Source organism: Pongo pygmaeus, chromosome 12 (assembly GCF_028885625.2).
Source record: "Pongo pygmaeus isolate AG05252 chromosome 12, NHGRI_mPonPyg2-v2.0_pri, whole genome shotgun sequence".
Lineage (NCBI taxonomy): Eukaryota > Metazoa > Chordata > Mammalia > Primates > Hominidae > Pongo > Pongo pygmaeus.
This window is the reverse complement of record NC_072385.2, coordinates 83,262,100-83,283,344: the sequence shown is the minus strand read 5'-3', so window position 1 is coordinate 83,283,344 and position 21,245 is coordinate 83,262,100. Positions and strand designations below refer to the sequence as shown.

At 40.3% G+C, this 21,245-nt stretch overlaps 1 protein-coding gene across 33 annotated transcripts in view; it reads right to left on the bottom strand.

Annotated features, from left to right (window-relative positions):
* NRXN1 (neurexin 1) overlaps positions 1–21,245 on the bottom strand; it is a 1,133,558-nt gene that overhangs the window by 434,309 nt on the left and 678,004 nt on the right. For 2 of the 33 annotated variants that reach the window (XM_054474935.2, XM_054474936.2), the window contains exon 1: positions 8,502–9,722. The exons of 29 other annotated variants lie outside the window; for them this stretch is intronic. In XM_054474935.2, the coding sequence (XP_054330910.1) occupies positions 8,502–8,751 (250 nt within the window). In that variant the 5' untranslated portion in view covers positions 8,752–9,722. Of the gene's footprint in view, positions 1–8,501; positions 9,723–21,245 lie in introns of those variants that run through there. 2 more of the 33 variants (XM_054474929.2, XM_054474930.2) reach the window with 1 other exon arrangement.

Below are 21,245 nucleotides of genomic sequence, written 5' to 3'. Positions count from 1 at the left end.
TATGTTACTACTTTGACATCCACGTGAAAAATGACTGATATAGCACATTGCGATTTTGAAAATGTTAACTGTGGACTTCAAGAAAATGTAGCTTAGACTGTTGAGAAAAGTTTCTCTGCTTCACCTTCAGAAAGATGGAATCTAGAAAATGATCAATTTGTCTACTATGTAGGCATAAATGGTCCAATATGACATAATTTTCAGAAATGAATATGAAATATAAAGGAAATAAGCTATCAAATGATGCCCTGCAAACCAAATAGAAGATTCAATCTCTACATACATCCTCTAGGCAAAAATTCTCAGAGGTATTTAAATTAGACATGTTCCAGTATTATTTCTCTATACTAGATTGTAATATATTTTATAATTGAAAAGGATAACTATACATAAAATGATATAGATACATAGATAGGAACTAAAGCATTCATTCAATTAACAAAGACAGAATCTTGAAAAATTTGAAAGCCAAGTTCCTCAGAAAAACCGCATACTTCTTTCAAATGTGCTTGGATAGTTTTATATTAGAAAGTGAAAAAAAAAAAAGATAAAACAATGTGTTGCTGCATGCCCCTTCAAAATGTGCTCATCGGTTACGGTGAGAGTATTGTGTCACTGGGCTACCACACTTTTCCTGAATGTATTTTTTAGAAAGCATCACAATCAATTCCTAGTGAAGTGCTTTATGCTCTGTAACTATCCACACTTTAGATGTTTCAGTCTTAACATAAAATTAAAGATTTCAGAATCTAAAATTATCTGTTTTAAGTAGCATTAAAAATACCACTTCTCTTCAAGCGGCTCTGAAACCTGAAGTCATCTAGAAAAATATGTCATGATGACCAAATGGTAACTAATTGCCAAGACAGGCTAAACCACATAAATAATCACATGTACCACTGTTAGTCCAATGGCAACCCAGATAATCAAAAAAACCATGATTATCATGGCATCACGGCAGAAGTGTTGTCCAAATAAGTAAATTTCACTGCCTTGTATTTTACCACATATTAAAAAGCACTCCTTTACAATCTGTTAAATTTTTTTCTTTCTTTATAGTTGCTGATTTTCAGAGATATATCATAATACTTTTACCAATTTTAATTATTTGACAAACAAGTCACCAAATATATACAGGAACATTTAAAAGTTCACAACCTTGGTTTAAAAAATGTAGGTCACATTATACAATACATTTAAACTGGGGATCTCAGAGCCTAAAAGGGTCCTATATTCTGAATTTCACAACAAAAATGACTACAAGATTCAAAGAAAGTTCATAGAAGACTTAACATATACATAACCACATACCTTGAAAATACACTGGAGAAGCACCTTTCTATACTGCCTCAGTTAAAATTCACAAGTCTCACAGATATTAAGTTCCCACAATTAATGCAGCAGGTTCTTCTTATCTACTTGTATATTTAGTGATTAAAAGGAAGTCTGTACAGGAATCATCATCTTCTAGTGTTAAAGCTTTTTAGTATAGGGGATACTATTTAATTAATAACATTCCTTATCACTACCTGAGCATAACCCTTCAAGTCGAATTTGAGAACAGTCCTCATTTATGAATCCATCTCCATTTTCCTACTTATTGACTAAGTACCACAAGGTAATATTAGACAAAATTCCTTCCACTGAAATGCAGATATAAATTTCACATCTATATTGACTTGAAATTCTTAATAACTATGAGTTAGCTACTCTTTTGTGGCTAATTTTATTCTTAATGAACATTTTTTGAGACATGAAGTGGAAAGTACCAACGCTGGGAAAAATTTCAGGTCTTCTAATTTAAATCCAGTGGGTTTTGTTTGTTAGTCTTTTTCAAAACCCTGCCTTTTATATTGTCATGGAAAAGCAAATGTACTGTGGCTACTTATTAATTAGGTGACCCCGACATAATCATCACCTCTTTAAATTTGTTTCCTTGTCAGCAAAATGATGCTCATAAGCCCTGCCATGGTTGTGATGATGATTAAATGAGACACTTTACATGAAGGCACTGTGGAAATATATACTTAAAAGATAGCTGTTTTCACTCAGTTCTGTCAAAAGCTTGAGGGAATGCATCGTTATGTGATCAACACTGAAAAATCTTGTATTTTGTGAGAGAATGGAATATTTTAAAAGGCCATTACAAGCTTCTATGTGGAGAGATATTCTACACCCTACATAGACCAGAAAGGGCTGGGCAAAAAGACCAAATGAAAGAAGCGGGTGCTTTTCTAAGAGGAAATCTTTGAGACCTTAGTTGTGAGACAAGTACTAGGGCAAGTGCACCTTGAGCCTGACCACCACACCATGGCTCCTGTGCACCTAAGTAAGCCACTCCCAGAATAATCATGAGGACAATTAGATGGCTCAAGGGACCTGAATATAATCTTTGCAAAAATATCTCCAGTTACAATATGTTTAGAATCAATACGTCCCCGGGAAAAGACAACAAGAGCATGAGGATTTTAAGAGATCCTTATGATCAAAGGAAACTTAGAATTGGAAATGATCTTAGAGGTCTGCTAGTCCAATTAAAGAAAAAAAGAGAGAAACAGAGAAAAACAAAACAAGAATATGAATGACAAAACAATATAAAAAGTCATGCTCATTATTATTGAGATTGTTAACATCTTAAAACATAAACTGTGTTTTTTTCTTAAAAAGAGGTACACACTATAGCATAAATGAGTCATCGAGGGCTGATTGTGGTGATGGTCGACAGTAGAGGAAAGTTGGTTTTCTCTGTATGAACCAAGTTTGGTTGCTCTATTCACTTCTCAAAGACCAAGCCTCTAATCCCAGTTAATTGTCTAAAAAGGACTGCTTTTGGTCATACAGTATACAGGTGAGAGTGTAGATGAATTAGTACAGGCTTTCCCTTCTATTGGAGCACAGGCTTTATGGAAGAGTATTCCATAGGAGGAGGAAGATGAGTTAGAAGATATGGGTCCTACCTCCATCTCTGCTGCTGATTTGCTGTGACCCTATATTGTAGTTCACTTAAATTATTTAGATCTCTGTTGTCACATCTATTAAGTGAAAGGAATATACTCCTCAAACTTTAGAGCTGAAAGAAATGATGTTCAAAGTGGTAACTGAATTCCATAAGTCACTGAGTTAATAACTGGCTGAACTGGGACAGGAACTCAGGTCTTCTGATTTTAAGGTCTAGATTTCCCCTACATGTGCTCTAAAGTCTCTTTTAAGTATTTCTTAAAAAAAAAAAAAAAGAAAAGAAAAAATCATTGGGAACCTACTATAGTCTGGGCACTTTTCAAATTCATGGTCTCATTTATTCTTCATTTATCGTATTTTCATTTTATAAATGGAGAAAACATTCTTAGTAAAGATAAGCAGCTTAGTACATTTATACAGTGCTAGTAAATGGCAATGGCCAAATTTTTACACAGATATGTTTCTGAGAAGTATTTTGTCAGACCAATCTGCATTAATTATTCATTATTAGTGTAAATTTAAATCATTGAATTCCTATCTTAACTACATTTACAAAACAAGCCTTATATCTGTTTGAAAAGTAGAAATTGTTATGTTTTGTTAGAAAAAATATATGCAGCAACTTGGTGGAAAACAACTGTATAAAGAGCTCTTTCTGGAACATTAATAATGAAGGGCAATAAAAAGTGGTGTAGATAAAATTTACTATTTTGATGTTTTTATCAGATCATTTCATGGTGAGTCCCAGATGATTGCTACATATACATAAACTTTATGTTTTTTGCATTTATGCTTGGAAACTACCTATTTTTAAGGAAAAAACTGAATTTGCCTCTTTAAGGATTAACTCTTTCCAATAATAGCTTGGATTTTTAGAACTAACTTGTAAACTTCTTGATGGTTCTGCCTCAGATATCTTCCCTCCTCCAACCTCACCTCTACTGTCATCCTTATTATTCTCTGGTCCTCCATGGTACCTGGTTCACAAATACAAACACATGCTCATAGTAGGAATTTATGATATATTTAGTGAATAAATGAATGCATTAATGAACAATCTAAGAAATAAATCTATTAAAGTTTTGGGCAACAAAAATTACTCTAAAGTGCCAGGGTTTACTTGGATCATCATTGATTCAAAGATTCTTCCAAAAATAGTAGCTGGCCATCTTGTTGAAAACAGCATTTAAGTGATATAACATTTTGTCCAAGACTCCAAAGTAAGGAAAAGGTGTGGAACACCAGTGTCTGTTTCAGCAGAACAGTCATAGCCAAAAACATTCTGGGTCACACATATGAATTCATTACCAGCTAATTAATATTAAACATTAAAGCTAAATGTTTCCCCAATGTAGAGAATATCGTCAAAGGTTTTGCTAGCTCTCTTGGTTGCCACACAAAAGAGTAAAGGGATTGCTTTATGAAACATTAACCTCCTGCCTCCTGGAAAAACAGAGAAACAAAAACCTCCTCAGCAGAATCAATGAAGTAATCTGCAGGACTCCAGTGAGGTACCAACAGCTTTCTAACAGTGTGCATTATTGTTAAAACATGCTTGAAGCCAAACGCTGGACCATGTATCTTGTAATTATTTCTTAAGAGATCAACCATTAAATGGCATAGAGGACCCTCTTAGTTTGAGTTTAAAAACCTCTGAGCTCATAGAATTGCTCTGGGCTATGGGCCATAGGCCTTGATTCTAATTCCTCTTTGATTCTGATCAGACATCTGGCTCTGTCTTTTGGCCCATTTATGGTATGCCTCAGTATCCCTACAGGAAAATCACATTCAAACTCACTCTGAAACCTACCCATCCTCTTAGAAGTTTGGTATGTGTACTGAAAGTGTCTCAGAAAAAGAAACATTATAAATTCAAGATATAATTATTATCCTTATATAACACTATTAAGCAACTTCAATTACAAACCACACTTTTAAAATCTGTTAACACTTCCTTCTGGGAAAGCCCTTTTGCCCTTTAATAGTGTAAGCTAATCATGGCAATATAATTTCCGGAGCTCATATTTGTGGAAGGAGAAAGGATGGCACTGGTGGCTTTCTCCTTCCTTTATCTCCTGAAATTATTGAGAGACTCTAAGCTAATTTTCTAAAGTATGCAGAGGCACTTAGGAAAGCTGGGAGCTGAGATGGGAACCTAAGCATTTCACTGACATCATTCCATGCTCCCCACATATGGCACATCACATAAGCAGTACTGGCTGAGCACACTGGTCTATTCTGGACTCTTGTTGGCGTTAAGTAGCATTCTTAATTACAAGCAGGCTTGCTTTTTGTCATTTACAGTCACACAGTTCTCCCTTTATTTAACTAGAAAAAAACCCACAATTTTTCTATGGAGGTAGTTTCACCATTTATGTTTTTGAGCAAATGCAAAATATAAAAGGACCCTGCAGTGTTCTCAAAACCTGCTTCTCACAGGCACTTAAAAAAAATCCTCATCATAATCTCTGCAACTAGGTCAGCTTGCACAAAGATACTCGGGTAGCCATGAGCGCTCTCTGTGCCCTGCAAACCTTGTAAGTGACACCTCATAATAGTGCAAATGAAGCATGGCAAGATGAGAAAATGAAGAAGAATGAACCTGGATAGTCAGCCCAGCAGCTTTCAAAACATAGGGGACTCAATTTTATTCCTTAAACTATACCACAAATGAATTTTTATTTTACACATTCAAGCATATACGTGCATTCTCTATTATGAAAGAAAATGTCTTATGATTCACAGAAATTCTGATACAACCAAACAGCCTAGTTCATTTGTTCATCTAGCCAAATAAATTTGCAATAGTCTCAGATTTTGAACTAAACCTCATTTTCACTTGTGTTGACTTTCAGCTATGAATTTATCATATTCTCATTTACCTTTGTGCTTTCCCTTCACCCTCATCTATTAGGCTCAAGGGTTCTTTACTTGTGGGTCCTTTGTCCCAACCATTACTGAAATATTCAGAGAGCTATTCACCCAACAAATTCAACATCACCTCTTTCTTATTAGGTTTCTCTTTAAGCCATCACCCTGCCTGCTGTGTTCTCAGTCCCTCTGCACTCACACCTCACCCCATTTCTCCATCCCCCACCCTGAGAGGCTTATTTTTTATCCTAATGTTCCTTGATTGTTCTCTATAAAGTTAATATTATTTTCAAAAGAGGGAAAGGATGAAGTATGAGAAATTCACACCTGGCTTTTATTTGGCAGGGGTTGGTTAGTGACATGTAAGTTTGCGCCTCTGATTGAAAAAAACAAAGAATCAGAAGAGGAGCAGCCTCTTCCAAAAGAGTAAGCGTGAAGGAGGGTGGGCAGAAATCCAAAAATACACAAACACGACCATACAACAGAACCTTCGAAGGAAACAAAGTTCTTTGACCCAAAAGAATAATACCAACCACTATACACACAACAATTTTCTCTACTATCCTATTCTTTCTCTTTTTCAATGACAGGCACCTCTGATTTTTCATTCACATGCAGAGACAATCACTGTATTCTGGAGGGAAAGAAATGTTTGTAAAGGCCAGCAGACGGCGCCTGACTGGGGCAGAAGCTGCAGTGGAGAGGAAAAAGGAGTGCCCCACTCTGCGGCAGGGCCCCTGGGTCTTCTCCTCTCCCACGTCCCCAGCAGCCTTATCCCTCTGGAGAGAGGCCGAAACACAGAAAAGGAGAAGTTGCATATGAGATTATTAGCCAAGTGCTTCCCACTGGCACAATTAGGTGCCCCACCCGCTCCATACCCCCATCTGCCTCACCACACCCACCTACCCACACTCTGCCCTTCCTGCACCCTGGCTTGCCTCCGTCCCTCAGGACTCACATAATTCTGCACAAAGGCAGGGCAGTGGTTGAGAACTGCACCCAGGTAAAGGGAGCAACAAGCTCCTAGAATATTGCGGGCTTGTGGTGAGATCACCAGAAACTCCTTATTCTTTCAGAGAGATCTGATCTCTGTTACTTATAAAAATAATCCCTGGCTTGGGACATCACTCTCGTCTCCATACTAGACACTCTTAACTGGAGAGAATTTCTGGGACAGAACTAGGAGAAGGAGAAAGGAACCAATTCCTAGAACCCACAGGGATGTGTTTTTTCTATTGCGCTCCCAAAGAGGGCTTGCTAGGGGACTTGGTCTCTCTTCAGTTAGATTATGCTATAGTTTTTCATATCTAACCAGAATTGTCCCCAGGTGGGAAGCCCCCGCCCCACCCTGCATCCATGGAATAAAGGGCCATCCTGGTAGCACCAGCAACTGCTAAGGGCAGAGCAAACTCATAAGGAGTGGGGCAAAGGATTCCGAGCTGAAACAAGTCTGAAAGGTGACGGGTCCTGCAAGAAAGAGGTGGAAAACGGATATAAAAAAAGTGCCCACAACTTTCACTCTGCTTTCTAAACAAGTGCATTTTACACCAGGGGAGAATAAAAATTAGGAGTGGGGAACGACTCACAAAAACAGATTGATGTTTTAATTTTTGGCAATTCGGGGAATCTGGAATAGATATTTATCTGAAAATTAGAGGAATCTGGCCTCACAGTGCTGGTCACTCTGGAGGAAAAGGCTGCCAACCAAGGCTTTTCTCTAGACTCTGCTATTTTCAAAGGGACAGGGCATTAGGAGAATAGTTTCCCTTAGCTCTAACTTCTTCTCCAGGCAGACCTCTGGGCTTAGCCCAGCCAGCACTGACTGACTTGCCCTTCCTGGAAAGCATTAATCACTGAAGGAGGAAGTAAGACCTCCCTCGTTCCAATAGCCTTCAGACATGATCCTCCGGGAGATGGGTATGTGTAGTCAAGCCTCTCTCTGTTCCATTTAGAAAAGAACTCAGCCTGATTACCAAGAAAAAGACATATGTGCAGAGTGGATGGAAGGGGAATGGTGTCCAGAGGTCCCCTCCATGCCTGGGAAGGGCTGGCCCGCATTAGAGGGGGTGCCTCGGTTGCCCTCCTACCTTTTCCAATTAAGAGAAGGCGTGGGGGCAAAAGTAATTGGCCTCCTGTTGAGTGAGTCCCAGGACTGCTTCGCTGTCACTGCAGTCTGGGCGCACTTTGGAGGAATGTCCGGGCTGGAATCTCTCCCTCCCCCCAGGGGCCAGGGAAGATGGGCAGGAGGTGGGGCAGCACATACAGCACAGACAAAAGGTTCTGCAGAGCCCTCTTCTCTCTGGTGCTCAGGTCCCTTAGCTGAGCGCGGCGCCCCATCCGGCCACTGAGTGACCTTCCGGCAACTGACGCCCCCTTCCCGTGGGGCCCAGCCGCGCGACCCGGGCTGGTCCTTTAGTAGGTGTCCACATCTCTCTCCCAGTACCTCGACAAGGAACGCCCCTCCCACCCCTCACCACCAACACCCGCGACGCCTTCCCCCATCCCCTTTCTATTGTCTTCAAAGAGATAAGTGGCTCGCACCAAGCACACCCAAATGCACCTCCCTTTTGTCGAGCTTCCATTTCTCTGAGCCTTAGGAGCCCAGGAGCGAGTGCAGGGTAGAAAGGGGGGAGCGAGGGGTAACCCGCGAGAACTTGGCATAGCAGACCCACCGTGTCCGCCTCGCAAGGATGCCGGTGACCTGTAGATTGCAATAGGCACTGAATGATGCTTGCTGCTGCCATGGAAATGGTGGATGTGGTGCGCTCCCAAACTGGACGCCCCCCACGCCACTCCTAGGAGGCCGCTGAGGGTGAGCGGGACTATCCAAAGCAGGGCCAGGCGCCCCCCTGCGCCGCCGCCGCCGCCGCCGCCCCCGGGCGAGCCCAGCTCGGCGCCGCACCGGAGCATCCTCTGGTACATGGCGGGGCGCCCGCCGAGGGGCAGCCGCCGCGGGAGGCAAAGTTTGGGGCGCGGGGAGAGGAGAGGGCGCAGGGGAGCGGGCGGCGCGGAGTGGGCTGAGGGGCCGGCCGCCTCACCGCGCCAGGGCACCCATCCTCTCCCTCCTTCGGACAGTCTTCTCGGGGTCCTGGAGTCCGCCGTGCCTAGCACCCCAAACAATCCGAAACATAGCCGAGGCGAATGCAGCTGGAGAGGGGCTTGTCCGGAAAGGCAGCCCCGGGAACAGCAAGCGCGGAGCGGGTGGCTGCTCCCAGATTTCCAGGGCTCCAGGTTCTCGAGAGATACTCCCAAAGAGTTTCGGGCGAGAGTGAGTGCCGGCGGGTGGGGGGCCGAGAAATTGTTTAAAGCTCCTCCTGGAGGGTCCTCACTTCTACATGACAGCCATCCACCGCGAATCCACTAGGTAAATCCATTTAGCTTTGTGTGCGGGGACTAGGGAGGCCACTTCGCCGGCCCAACCTCCTTTCAAGACAGAAGCAGACCCCATGGAATCCAGGCGCCCCTTCCCTCCATTCAGCCCCGGCCGGCTCGCCCGCTAGCGCCAGCCTCCCCCGGGCAGCGCGCGGAGCAGCGGCGCGCATCGCCTGCTCCCGAGGCAATCTCCGCGTCGGCCGCCTCCTGACACTTACGCCCGGCGAGGGGTTCAGAGGGAAGAGTGCGCCCTTCTGAAGGAAATGGGAATCGAACGGGGGAAAGACAGCTGAGAAGAAGATGCGGACGAAGGAGTAAGGGAGAGATACAGAAAAAGAACAAGAAAAAGAAAAGAAAGAAAGAAAGAAAAGAAAAACCACACACGCTGGTGAAGCAAGGGGCTCTATGCAAATCTGCAGTCTCCAAACAGCAAATCACTGAAGCTCGGATGCAATGCAGAGGACGAGCCTATGTAACGAGGGAGGCTGGTCTAGCTTCCCACGAAAATCGCCCTGCTTTGCCTCTCCCTTGCATTCTCCACGCATCAAAGGGACACGTGTAAGGCGAAACGGGAACACCTAAAAAGCATCTCTCCCTCCACCAGGTGATCCCTCCATCTGAACTACAATGGCAAATGGCACCCTTCCCCTACCCAATGGTTTAGATGTAACCAGTGTCTTTAGAGATCTTAAAAGGGAGAGAATTCGGGTCTTTTTATTGGACCAAACTTGTTCTACCAGGTGTTTAAACCCAATCTGCTAAATATGGCTTGATACCTTGTACTCAATCATCAGTCGCGATGATCTGTTAATCACATATGTTACTCATAACAAGGATTCTTCTTCCCACTACCATATTATATCATATAAGGCAGTGGAAGTTCAGGGGACCAAAACTCACAAGGAGGGAAAAGGATGCATTAATTTGGCAGCTGCAGAAGAGGCAGAAAGTGGAAGAATGGGAAGAGAGGAAGAGAAGGGTCAGGAGAGAAACAGGAAGAAAGCAGAAAAGAAAGAAATGGCATGAATAAAATTGCTTGTATTTCAGTCAATATTTTAGGAATATATAAGATCTTCCAAGATCTCTATAGAAGCCCCGCTGTGATGATCTTTGCTAAGGGTTGAACTCCTCATTTCTCTCATCCTGTCTTATAAAGAAAATAGCATCAGGAAATGAAAATTCCTAAATCTAGTGCCCCCAAGGGAAAGAGGACATTTATATGCTTTTGATGAAATACAGCATCTTTAACTGAAAGCTGTGTGTCCTAGATGAAAGACCAGCAAAGGCAGCATAAATTTAAGAGTAGAAATCTAGCAATGCAAGTGAACTTGGCTAGGATGACCACAGGCACTGGACGCTGGTGATTAAGTCTTGGGACTACGATTTAAACATTTCCCTGATTTCCAAAAGATGATAAAAAACTACGACATGTCCAGTGGCTGGACTTTTTTTTTGTCTTTATTTCTATTTAAAGCCAAAAGAAGGCAACATTGAACAGGAATTATTTCTCACTAGGTTCTCACCATCTACATAATTGTTATCAACAAATATAAAGTCCAGTATTTTTAAAAAAATGTAATTCTGGGAAGATTTGATTCAAATCAGCTACTAACCCAAGTGGCCACTTAGACTTGTATATTGCTTCGTAGTCCAAAGATTCAACCATGGGACTCTGATGCCCACTATATAAATAGTGTCCAGTGGCCCCCAAATCACACCTGTAGCAATCACACATCTCACGTTCCTGTCAAAAGTTTATTTTAGGATACTAAAAGATAATTCTTCAGTAGTATATTGATTGAAACAGTTCAGCCTTGCTAAACACGATGCTTTTATCTATTTAAATATGCCGTGTCTCCCAAGCTTCCACAGCTGCTCGAAGACCAGCAGATGCAAAATCTATCATTTTCCACTGTGAACTGTTTCTGCCCTTGCCCCCAGTCATTTCTTATTCATTTTGTTATTTTGCAACATATGTATTTTAATTTACCAACAAGAGTCGTGATTATTCGTTTTAAAAATATCAAGTAGAGCTTCAAAAAGAAAAGGAAAATCATCCACACAGTATGTTTTCAGAACTGCAGGTCCATATTCTGAATTTGACATTTCATAGTGTTAGCACGGAAAGAGCACTGGATTAGGAGTTAGGAAATCTGTACTGCATTTTTGATGCCACCATTTACTGGTTACATCACATTAGTTACTGAGTCTTTCCCTGAGGCACTGTGCCTTCCTTTATAAAATAGTCATGTTTCTATCTTTCGTAACAATCCCACAGGGTAGAAAGGATATCATGCAATATTTAATGCTGGTGTTCTTTAAAATATGTCAAATGCTCCCTGCAATGAAGGCGTTATGTCTCTTCTCTCATACAGGTCTAACATATTCAAGCTGATCACCATGCACAATACATTCAGTTGCCTTCCATCTAAAAGATACGTAGAACATTGCATTGGTCTCCAATACCCTCATATATTGTGTTAATCTGTCCTTCCCTCCCCAAATAAATGGTAGATTCCTGAAGGGGACAAGAGTCAAGTCTTCATTCCTACTCCCTCTAGTGTCCAGCATATGTGAAACATATCTAGTCTCTTAGTACTTACAGTCAGTTCTCATTATTCACAGTAGCTGTGGCAAATAAAGTCCCTGTGAACATTGAATCAGCAAATACTGAACCATTGCTTCTATGGGGAAATACAGGGCTATGTTCCTGCAAACCTCTGATCACATTTTCATCACTGAATCAATCCATTGCCTTGTTTTGTGTGTTTCTGAATGATAATGACACCTTCTTTAATACATAATGTTGATTCATCAACATTGAACTCATGACCAGCAGCACTCTAACTCATGCCTGAAAGAAGCATATCTAATATGTATTTTCTCCATAAGGCACATCACATCTTTCTTGCATTTAGGAACATTAGACAGCCCTTTAGTATTATGCTTGAGGGCCATTTTAAACAGCAAAGTCACCAACGTAAAACACAAAAACGTGGTGCTAAAAAGACCTAAAATAGCGCACTTGTTTACAGTGTGAGAGCTGAAACAAGAAGGAAGCCAATAGTCTTGTTCAACTTCAGCCAGGAACACGTGCATTGGGAACACAAACGTTTGCCATTCTCTACGTGTTTGCTAAGGATCACCAAAGTGCCACAGGCTACAAATAAATAACAAGGATCAACTGTATTTGTTATTCTCTTGATTGCTAGGAATGGATAGGGCTGGGACATTGGAGAGTGATTGGTATAAGGAAAAGCCATAGAAATAGAATAAGCGTAGAAGATTGTGAATAACTTTCCCAAGAGCATTCAATTAGGAAGATGCTTCCCTTCCTCCCCCACTACCCCCCCCCCCCCGTCTTATATTGTCTGGGGCCTTGGGAGATAAAGGCAGGGTTAGAGAACGGATAGGCCAGAAATCTTAGTTTTAAATAAGTCTCAAGAGCTAAAGAGAAAATACTTATGGCTGCCTCAAAAGAAGAAATTGTAGCTGTAGTCTTCCAGGCAGATGTCTAGGGCACCTTTGCAATACTTAGGAGGTTCTAGGGTGTATGCTGTGATACGAATACAGCAATATTTGTTATAAATGCTTGTAATTTTGTGGAACAAGGAGCAACTCCCTGTCTAGATAGTGTAGAAAAAGTATTGTGGGCAAAAACATGAGTAATCTGGATGAAGCAAATAAAGCTTGTGTGTACCCATTAATTTGTGTCTCTTCAGCTAGTCAGTCTTTGTGCTTGCAATTTTGTTATCTAAGGGAAACTGAGGCAGCATCTCACAAATTGTTCTCAGGTGATTGAAGAACTGGTTGGAGGAAACATGGTTTTTGGCTAACTGTAATGTATTCTAAAAAAATTCAGCACAGACAGTGTGATGTAAGTGTTTCTTAACGCTGTCTGTACCCCAAGAGTGTCAGAGCCTTTATCAGGAATTTATGCCCCAACACCTCAGTCAGAATTACAGAAGACACAGGTGGCTTCTAGAAGCCTTGGGCTACTATCATCTCTAATTATGATGTGGCTGTGCTCATTAGTTATAATATCTGTTGAAAATAAGTTATCACTGATGAAATTAAGGGCTTGTTAATTGGTCCAATGGAAGTTAGGAAGAAGTTAATCCTTTGTGAAATTATTAATAGGCAAGATGCGTGAATTAACTAAATTTTACCTGAACACACCTCACTTCTACATAAATAGAGCATGTGACTCTAAGTGGCTTTTCACCCTTTATTATGAGGAATGGTTCCATAATAATAGTAATAATAAAAACTAACACTTATTTCTAGCACACTACTCTGAGTGATTTAAATGAATTAATTCACATAATCATTACAAAATGATATGAGGTAGGTACTATTGTTGATCCCTAACAGTTCTTAATCACTTAATTCTGAGAGATGGTGAGGTGGGTGCTGCTGTTGAAATACTGTCATATTTGCTTCAGGAAAACCATTTCTGGGAGACATTTTTTTCAGGTACCTAAAAGAATGAAGAGCTGGAACTTCCCCAAGCTTCTAGAATAGGCTAGATGACGAGTTGGTGGGTGCAGCACACCAGCATGGCACATGTATACATATGTAACTTACCTGCACATTGCGCACATGTACCATAAAACCTAAAGTATAATAATAATAATAATAATAATAATAAAAGAAAAAAAATCATACAATGAAAAAAAAAATTTTGTGCCTACTCATTAATAAATGTCTAGATCTGTAGCAGAAGTTGGTCTTGGTGTTGAATTCATTATGAGCTGTACCTGTGTGAACTCTTTGAAACGGGGTTCACACTCAGTTGCTGCCAACAACCATGGCCACTGAGATCTACCTAAAAGAACCTAAGGACTGTATGTGCTAAGCTTTCTTAAGCCCACTCACGCCTGATGATTTATCATGAACAAGAATACAGGTAGCCTAAGTGGAACAACAGTTAAGAAATGAGACATGGATTTGAAAGTTGAAAGGAAAAGACAAAAGAAATAGAAAGAGATGGAAGAGCAGAGTGAGTGGAAGAGGGAGATTCTGGAGAAATGGGAAAGGACAGGCCATTTCAAGTTATTTCTTCATATTGCAAAAATCAACCTTTTTGTCTCAAGAAACAGGATGGTTGTCAGGCAGACACTTTCATCCTTTTCATATTTTCCTTAAGCTTAGTTGGAAACCCTTAAAGCTCAGTATTAAGCTTTTTAAATAGAAAAGTAGACACTAAAATCAGCAGAGGGGAAGTATATTAAAATCCACAGGCAGCACTAATATTTTAAAAATTAAAAATGAGAAGAGTGTCAGTCTTGCATTTTGCATTTCTACCAGTATCCCCATAAAGTAAAGACAAGCAGACCCCACATATCCATCTACCTACTTTTCTGAGTTGGAACTGAGAGTCAATAAAAAGGGACAGACTCAGAAGAGGGTTTGTTCTGGAGAGTTGTAAAGCTAAACCCCTGATCCTGTTACCCCTCTGGATTACTGCAGGTCCCTAAGAGTAAGATCAGAAAATGAGAGTAAGAGCATTGATAATAATAATAATAATAATAATAATAATAATAATAATAATGCCAGGCTAAAAGCATCTCTGGAGATTTATTGCAATCTTTTTCTTATTCGGATGATAAACTTGTGTTACAGAAAAGTCAGGTTTATTTATGAAGTGTTTACTTATCTTGACGAACACCTTCACCTCCAACCACCGATAGTCCAGTCATAGATATAGATTGGTGAATTCAGTCAACTTAGCTATTACCTACCTCCCCCACAATGATATAACAAATCAGAGGGAGTGCTGGGGATCAAGATGAGCCAATGCGGTACTCAAGTCACTCAAATTGAATTAAAGCCTAGATGTGCAGTTTGACTTGGAAACATGACTAGATTTACTCAAGTCAAGATTGGTTGTGTTTAGCTCTGAAATATTCTATAATCTCTATCTTGTTTTTCATCCGATTTAATAAAAATTTCATTTTTGGTGGCTTGCATACAACTTGGTGCTTAAGTACCAAGTCAGGGTCATAGAGATTTCACTATAACTGCAAGTTCAAGTGTTGCAGGCATCACAGGAGCACCAACCAATAATATGCCATCTTTTAATCACTGTCAGCTTATATAGTTTGTAGAATTGTTTCAACCGATTTCTGTTGGTGACAAACACTTCCTAGGCTCATGCTCTTTCAGTTTCAATGTGTTCATAATGTAGCGTGGCAACATGAGACTGGAGTGCCTGACTGTGAGCATGAATCCAAGCTTCATTGTTTTTATTGATGTGACATTGAGTTTAAAGTCCCCTTGTCCCAGTTTCCTCATCTGGAAAATGATTATAATGCTAAATGTAATGAAATTGGAACCATTTCTAAAATCTATTAAACACATAATAAATATGTTATTATTCTTTATTCATGTGTACTTAGTTTAGCTTATTTATTCTTTATTCATAGGTACTTTATGCCAAAGACATAAAGATAATGAGCTGCGATGTGGTTTTTAATTTGGCCATATTCTAAAGTCTTCCCACTCAGTCTATAGTCAAGCTCAGCCACTTCTTAATTTATTACCATAGCCTGTGTTTCTCTAAATCTGTGTTGCTCAAACTTTAGTGTGCATAGGAGATACACTAGAGGGGCTAGAAGGGCTGTTAAATCACAGATTGCTTTGCTTTTGATTTCCTTAATCTTTGGAGGACCCTGATAATTTGCATTTCTAACAAGCTCCCAAGTGATGCTGAAGCTGCTAGTCCAGAGGAATGCCAAGGTCCTTGTTTCAGGTTTTATTAACTAACACATGGAGAGCTTTCTCATTAAGCTCCTTACCAATGATCTCACCTCCCCTTAGTTGATCCAATATAACTACAGCCAGATCAGTGTTCCCTAAGCATAGATAATAGTGCTGTTCCCAGTTCTCTTCTTTAAAGCATTCTTTAAAAACTTCAAGATGTCTATTATATAAACCTATTTGTTCTCATCTCACACCATGTAACTATAAATTCTCTTTACTATAGTTAGAAAAAAATATTCTATTTTCCTTCTCATCTTTTGTATTCCAGCTCTTTTATTTGTTGCCTTACCAGTGGCTATGAGCAGGAACTCAGACACTACACTAGGGTTCAATTCTTGCTTCTACTAATTTGCTAGCTATGTGGCCTTGGTCAGGTTATTTAAGCTCAGTTTTCCCATCTGTAAAAAAGGTTAATTGTAGGGTTGTTGTGAGGATTAAATGAGTTGACAAATTTAAAGCATTTAAAATACAATAGTGCCTAGAGTATGTGTGTGTATCTATATATACACTACCTTAGTGTCTAGAGTGCATATACACACACACACACACACACACACACACACTAGCTTTTTGCTGTTGTTTTCTGAAATGGGTTTTTTTTCCCCTTGTTTTATGGTAGGGAGAAAATAAATCAGAATTTATGATAATATTGTTTTCCATATAATTCCTAATACTGGTCATCCAAATAGTCACCATAACAAAACTAAACTAAACTAAACAAGAACAAAAATTAAAAAGTCCTTTTCAGTTCTGGGCATATCAGGCCTCCAGTCCAACCAGCATCAGCTAGAGAAAAGATCAATGCCATGAACTGACAACCTGGGATCTGTGTGCCTGAATTCCAAGACACTGTCTATCATACACGTCTATCACTGCAGAAAGAAGCATGAGATTGTTGAGAACAACTAGAAGTCGAAGGACAACTCTAAGGCAAGTTAGGGTAATATTAAGACTAAACATAATTTCCAAATTCTCTGGTAAACACAGATACTCAAACCAGGAACCAGAAATCATGTACCATATGTTTAATTTCCTGAATGTCCAAGGACTCAGAGCATAAACCAATTTGGTTTATCTTTGCGAATATATGTTGTGGAGCATATACTACAATTTGAATGCACCGAGAGGAACTTAATCATGCGATTCAAATTGAATCTCTATCTGGGGTCTATAATCTAATCCCCACCCAATTCAGGAATTCAGGATATATATATTACATATATATACATATATATACACATATATAATATTTATATATACAAATTTATATATATATATATTTGTTAGGTTACACATTTTGTCAGAGATATTTTGATGTTAATACTATAGATAAGTTGGTACGACTACTCTACTATCAAGACCTTTTTACCAGGTAAAATTAAAATTCTGTAGCATGTTATATTAAGCCCTTTAAAATGTGCCTCCATGGCTCTTGTTTTACCTCCATTTCAACTTCTGCCACTTTCCCCACAAACGCCCCAGGCTCCAGCCACATGAATTTCTCACTCTTCCATAAAACACACTGGACGCTTTTTGTTGTTGTTGTTTTCACTTTGACATATCCCATGCTATTCTCTCTGTAAAACTATCTTTTCTACTTCCTTCATCTCTTAGTATTGCATTAATTCTTCTATCAAATGTTAATATATATTTCTCCATTGGAAAAATTTCTGAACTCTGTTATTTTTTTGCTATCTTCTCAAGTGTAGAATATTACAAATACCTAAAAAAAGAGTGAGGATATGTAACAGTGTATTCACATTACTATTGTGCAGAATAAATGATGATCAAAGCAACTGGTTAAGTCTATCACCATGTTTAGTGGTTAAAATCACCAAAGCCAACAGAGAAATGAAACAAATCCTCTTCAATTTACCCTTACAGGTTTATTGGTGAGTTATTTTTATTATCTAAAATATATAAGAAGTTTAGGCTTAATTTTAATTTGAATGCTAAGTAAGCTGGTTATAAAGAATGATGGAATTCATTGTCATATTTTCCTACTCATGTTATAAACAGATGTCTTTCTTTTCCATACTTCATAAAAAAAAAGAAAGTACTGCCAAGCTAAGATGCTTGCTGCCAAGTTGAATTACAGAACAAACATTTATAGCCAACTTATAAATTCTTAACTGTAGGGTTTTATAATGGAAACACTGTCACCATTTTCACTATAACCATTCAAATAATATTACTATAGCAAAACTTATCATCTAATATTTTTTTCTGGGATGGATGAGGGAAGACTAGCTATAAGAGTTGGAAAAATTTCCAGTAGCTCAATTGAAATTGCATAATTATTCCAATGGTTCAAGTCTCTTAGAATATTGATTTTAAAATAAGAAGTATATGCTCCAAAATATTTATTCTTAAAAGATACAAAATTTTTTGATAACTGTATAAGAAATATATGACCTCTGAGGCATTTTGAAAAATTATTAATCAATGTTGCTTTTTTAAAACTGTCTTATTTTCCTTTTGTAAAAGAATTACTTTCCCTCACATTTTCTCTGTTCTATTGCTGAGATGATTCCCCCGGAGAACTGTGTGTTTATCTTGACAGGTGTTGGTAGATCCACAGACCTCTGTGGAATTGTTCCTGGTTGTGTTCAAGTACAGTAGAAAACATTATGCCTGCAAAGTAATAAACTTACCTTATTGCATTCTAAATAAAATAAACCACGCAGAAAGTGGAATTAATCTACTAATGTCTTCCTAATGAAGCTTTCATTAGACATATGGTGTGGTCTTCAATATTTAACACATGACAGGTATTAAAACAAAGCATATCTGATGATTTTTTTAAAGCATACTTGATGATTGCCTCTTATGTTATTTTTAAATGAACTAGTTTACCTTGAGATTGCTTTAGGCACCTAATCAAAGAGATACAAGAAAATATCTAGACTTAAGATTTTTTTTTAATCAAATAGAAAAAACAAACGCCTCACTACCAATGCCCTTAAATGATGAAAACTGGGCCAGGTGCTCAGGCCTGAAATCTTAGCACTTTGGAAGGCGGAGACAGAAGGATCACTGGAGACTACAAGTTTGAGACCAGCTTGAGCAACATAAGGAGACTCCATCTCTACAAAAAATTTTAAAAAATTTTGTAGAGGCATGGTGGTATATATCTGTGGTGCTAGCTAACATAGGAGGATCACTTTAACCCAGTTCAAGGCAGCAGTGAGTAATGATAAGGCCACTGTGCTCCAGCCTGGGTGACAGAGAGACCCCATCTCTACATAAACAAATAAATAATACATTTATTAATTATTATTATTATTATTATTATTATTTTGAGACTAAGTTTCACTCTTGTTGCCCAGGATGGAGTGCAATGGGGCAATCTCAGCTTACCACAACCTCTGCCTCCTGGGTTCAGACAGTTCTCCTGCCTCAGCCTCCTGAGTAGCTGGGATTACAGGCATGTGCCACCATGCCCGGCTAATTTTGTATTTTTAGTAGAGATGGGGTTTCTCCACATTAGTCAGGCTGATCTTGAACTCCCAACCTCAGGTGATCTACTCACCTCGGCCTCCCATAGTGCTGGGATTACAGGCATGAGCTACTGCGCCTGGGCATATTTTTATTTATTTATGTGCTGTTCTCATATTGAAGGGAGGGGCAAATTTCCAATTTTCTGTGCAATGTAAAATTTCATGCATTAATAAAATTTATAAGGCAAATATTAAGAATGAAATTGTTTTAGCCCAATTCACAGTGGTTTGCTTTAGAAGTAGCAAACACTGGATTCCCAGGCAAGATGGCCAAATAGGAACAGCTCTGGTCTGCAGCTCCTAGCAAGACCAATGCAGAAGGCAGGTGATTTCTGCATTTTCAACTGAGGTACCTGGTTCATCGCACTGGGACTGGTTAAATAGTGGGTGCAGCCCACGGAGGGCGAGCCAAAGCAGGGTGGGGTGTCGCATAACCCAGGAAACACAAGGGGACAGGGAACTCCCTCTCCTAGCCAAGGGAAGCCGGTGAGGGACTGTGCCATGAGGGATGGTGCTATCCAGCCCACACACTAGGCTTTTCCCATGGTCTTCACCACTGACAGACCAGGAGATTCTGGTGCCTACACCACAAGGGACCTAGGTTTCAAGCACAAAACTAGGTGGCTGTTTGGGCAGACACCAAGTTAGCTGCAGGAGTTTTTCTTTGTACCCCAGTGGTGCCTGGAACGTCAGCGAGACAGAACCATTCACTCCCCTGGAAAGGGGGCTGAAGCCAGGAAGCCAAGTGGTCTTGCTCAGCGAATCCCATCCCCCTGGAGTCCAGCAAGCTAAGATCCACTGGCTTGAAATTCTTGCTGCCAGCACAGCAGCCTGAAGTCGACCTGGGATGCTCAAGCTTGGTGTAGGGAGGGATGTCCACCATTACTGAGGTGGTGTTTGAGTAGGTGTTTTTCCCCTTACAATGTAAACAAAGCTGCTGGGAAGTTTGGACTGGGCAGAGCCCACCACAGCACCACAAAGACGCTGTAGCCAGACTGCCTCTCTAGATTCCTGCCCTCTGGACAGGGCATCTCTGAAAAAAAGACAGCAGCCCCAGGCAGGAACTTATAGATAAAACTCCCATCTCCCTGGGATAGAACACACGGGGGAAGGGGCGGCTGTTGGCACAGCTTCAGCCAACTTAACCATTTCTGCCTGCCGGCTCTGAAGAGAGCAGCAGATCTTGCAGCACAGCGCTTGAGCTCTGCTAAGGGACAGACTGCCTTCTCAAGTGGGTCCCTGATCCCCGTGCCTCCTGATGGGGAGACACCTCCCAGCATGGGTCAACAGACAACTCATACAGGAGAGCTCCAGCTGGCATCTGGCAGGTGTCCCACTGGGACGAAGGTTCCAGAGGTGGGAGCAAGCAGCAACCTTTACTGTTCCACAGCCTCCACTGGTGATACCCAGGCAAACAGGGTCTGGAGTGGACCCCCCAGCAAACTCCAGCAGACCTGCAGAAGACTGTCAGAAGGAAAAGTAACAGAAAGGAAAACAAACAGAAGGAAAACTAACAAACAGAAAGCAATAGCGTCAACATCAACAAAAAGAACGACCACGCAAAAACTCCATCCGAAGTTTACCAAAAGCAAAGACCAAAGGCAGATAAATCCACGAAGATAGGAAAAACCAGTGCAAAGAGGCTGAAAATTTCAAAAACCGGAATTCCTCTTCTTCAAAGGATCACAGCCCCCTGCAAGCAAGGGGACAAAACTGGACGGAGAATGAGTTTGACGAATTGACAGAAGTAGGCTTCAGAAGGTGGGTAATAACAGACTC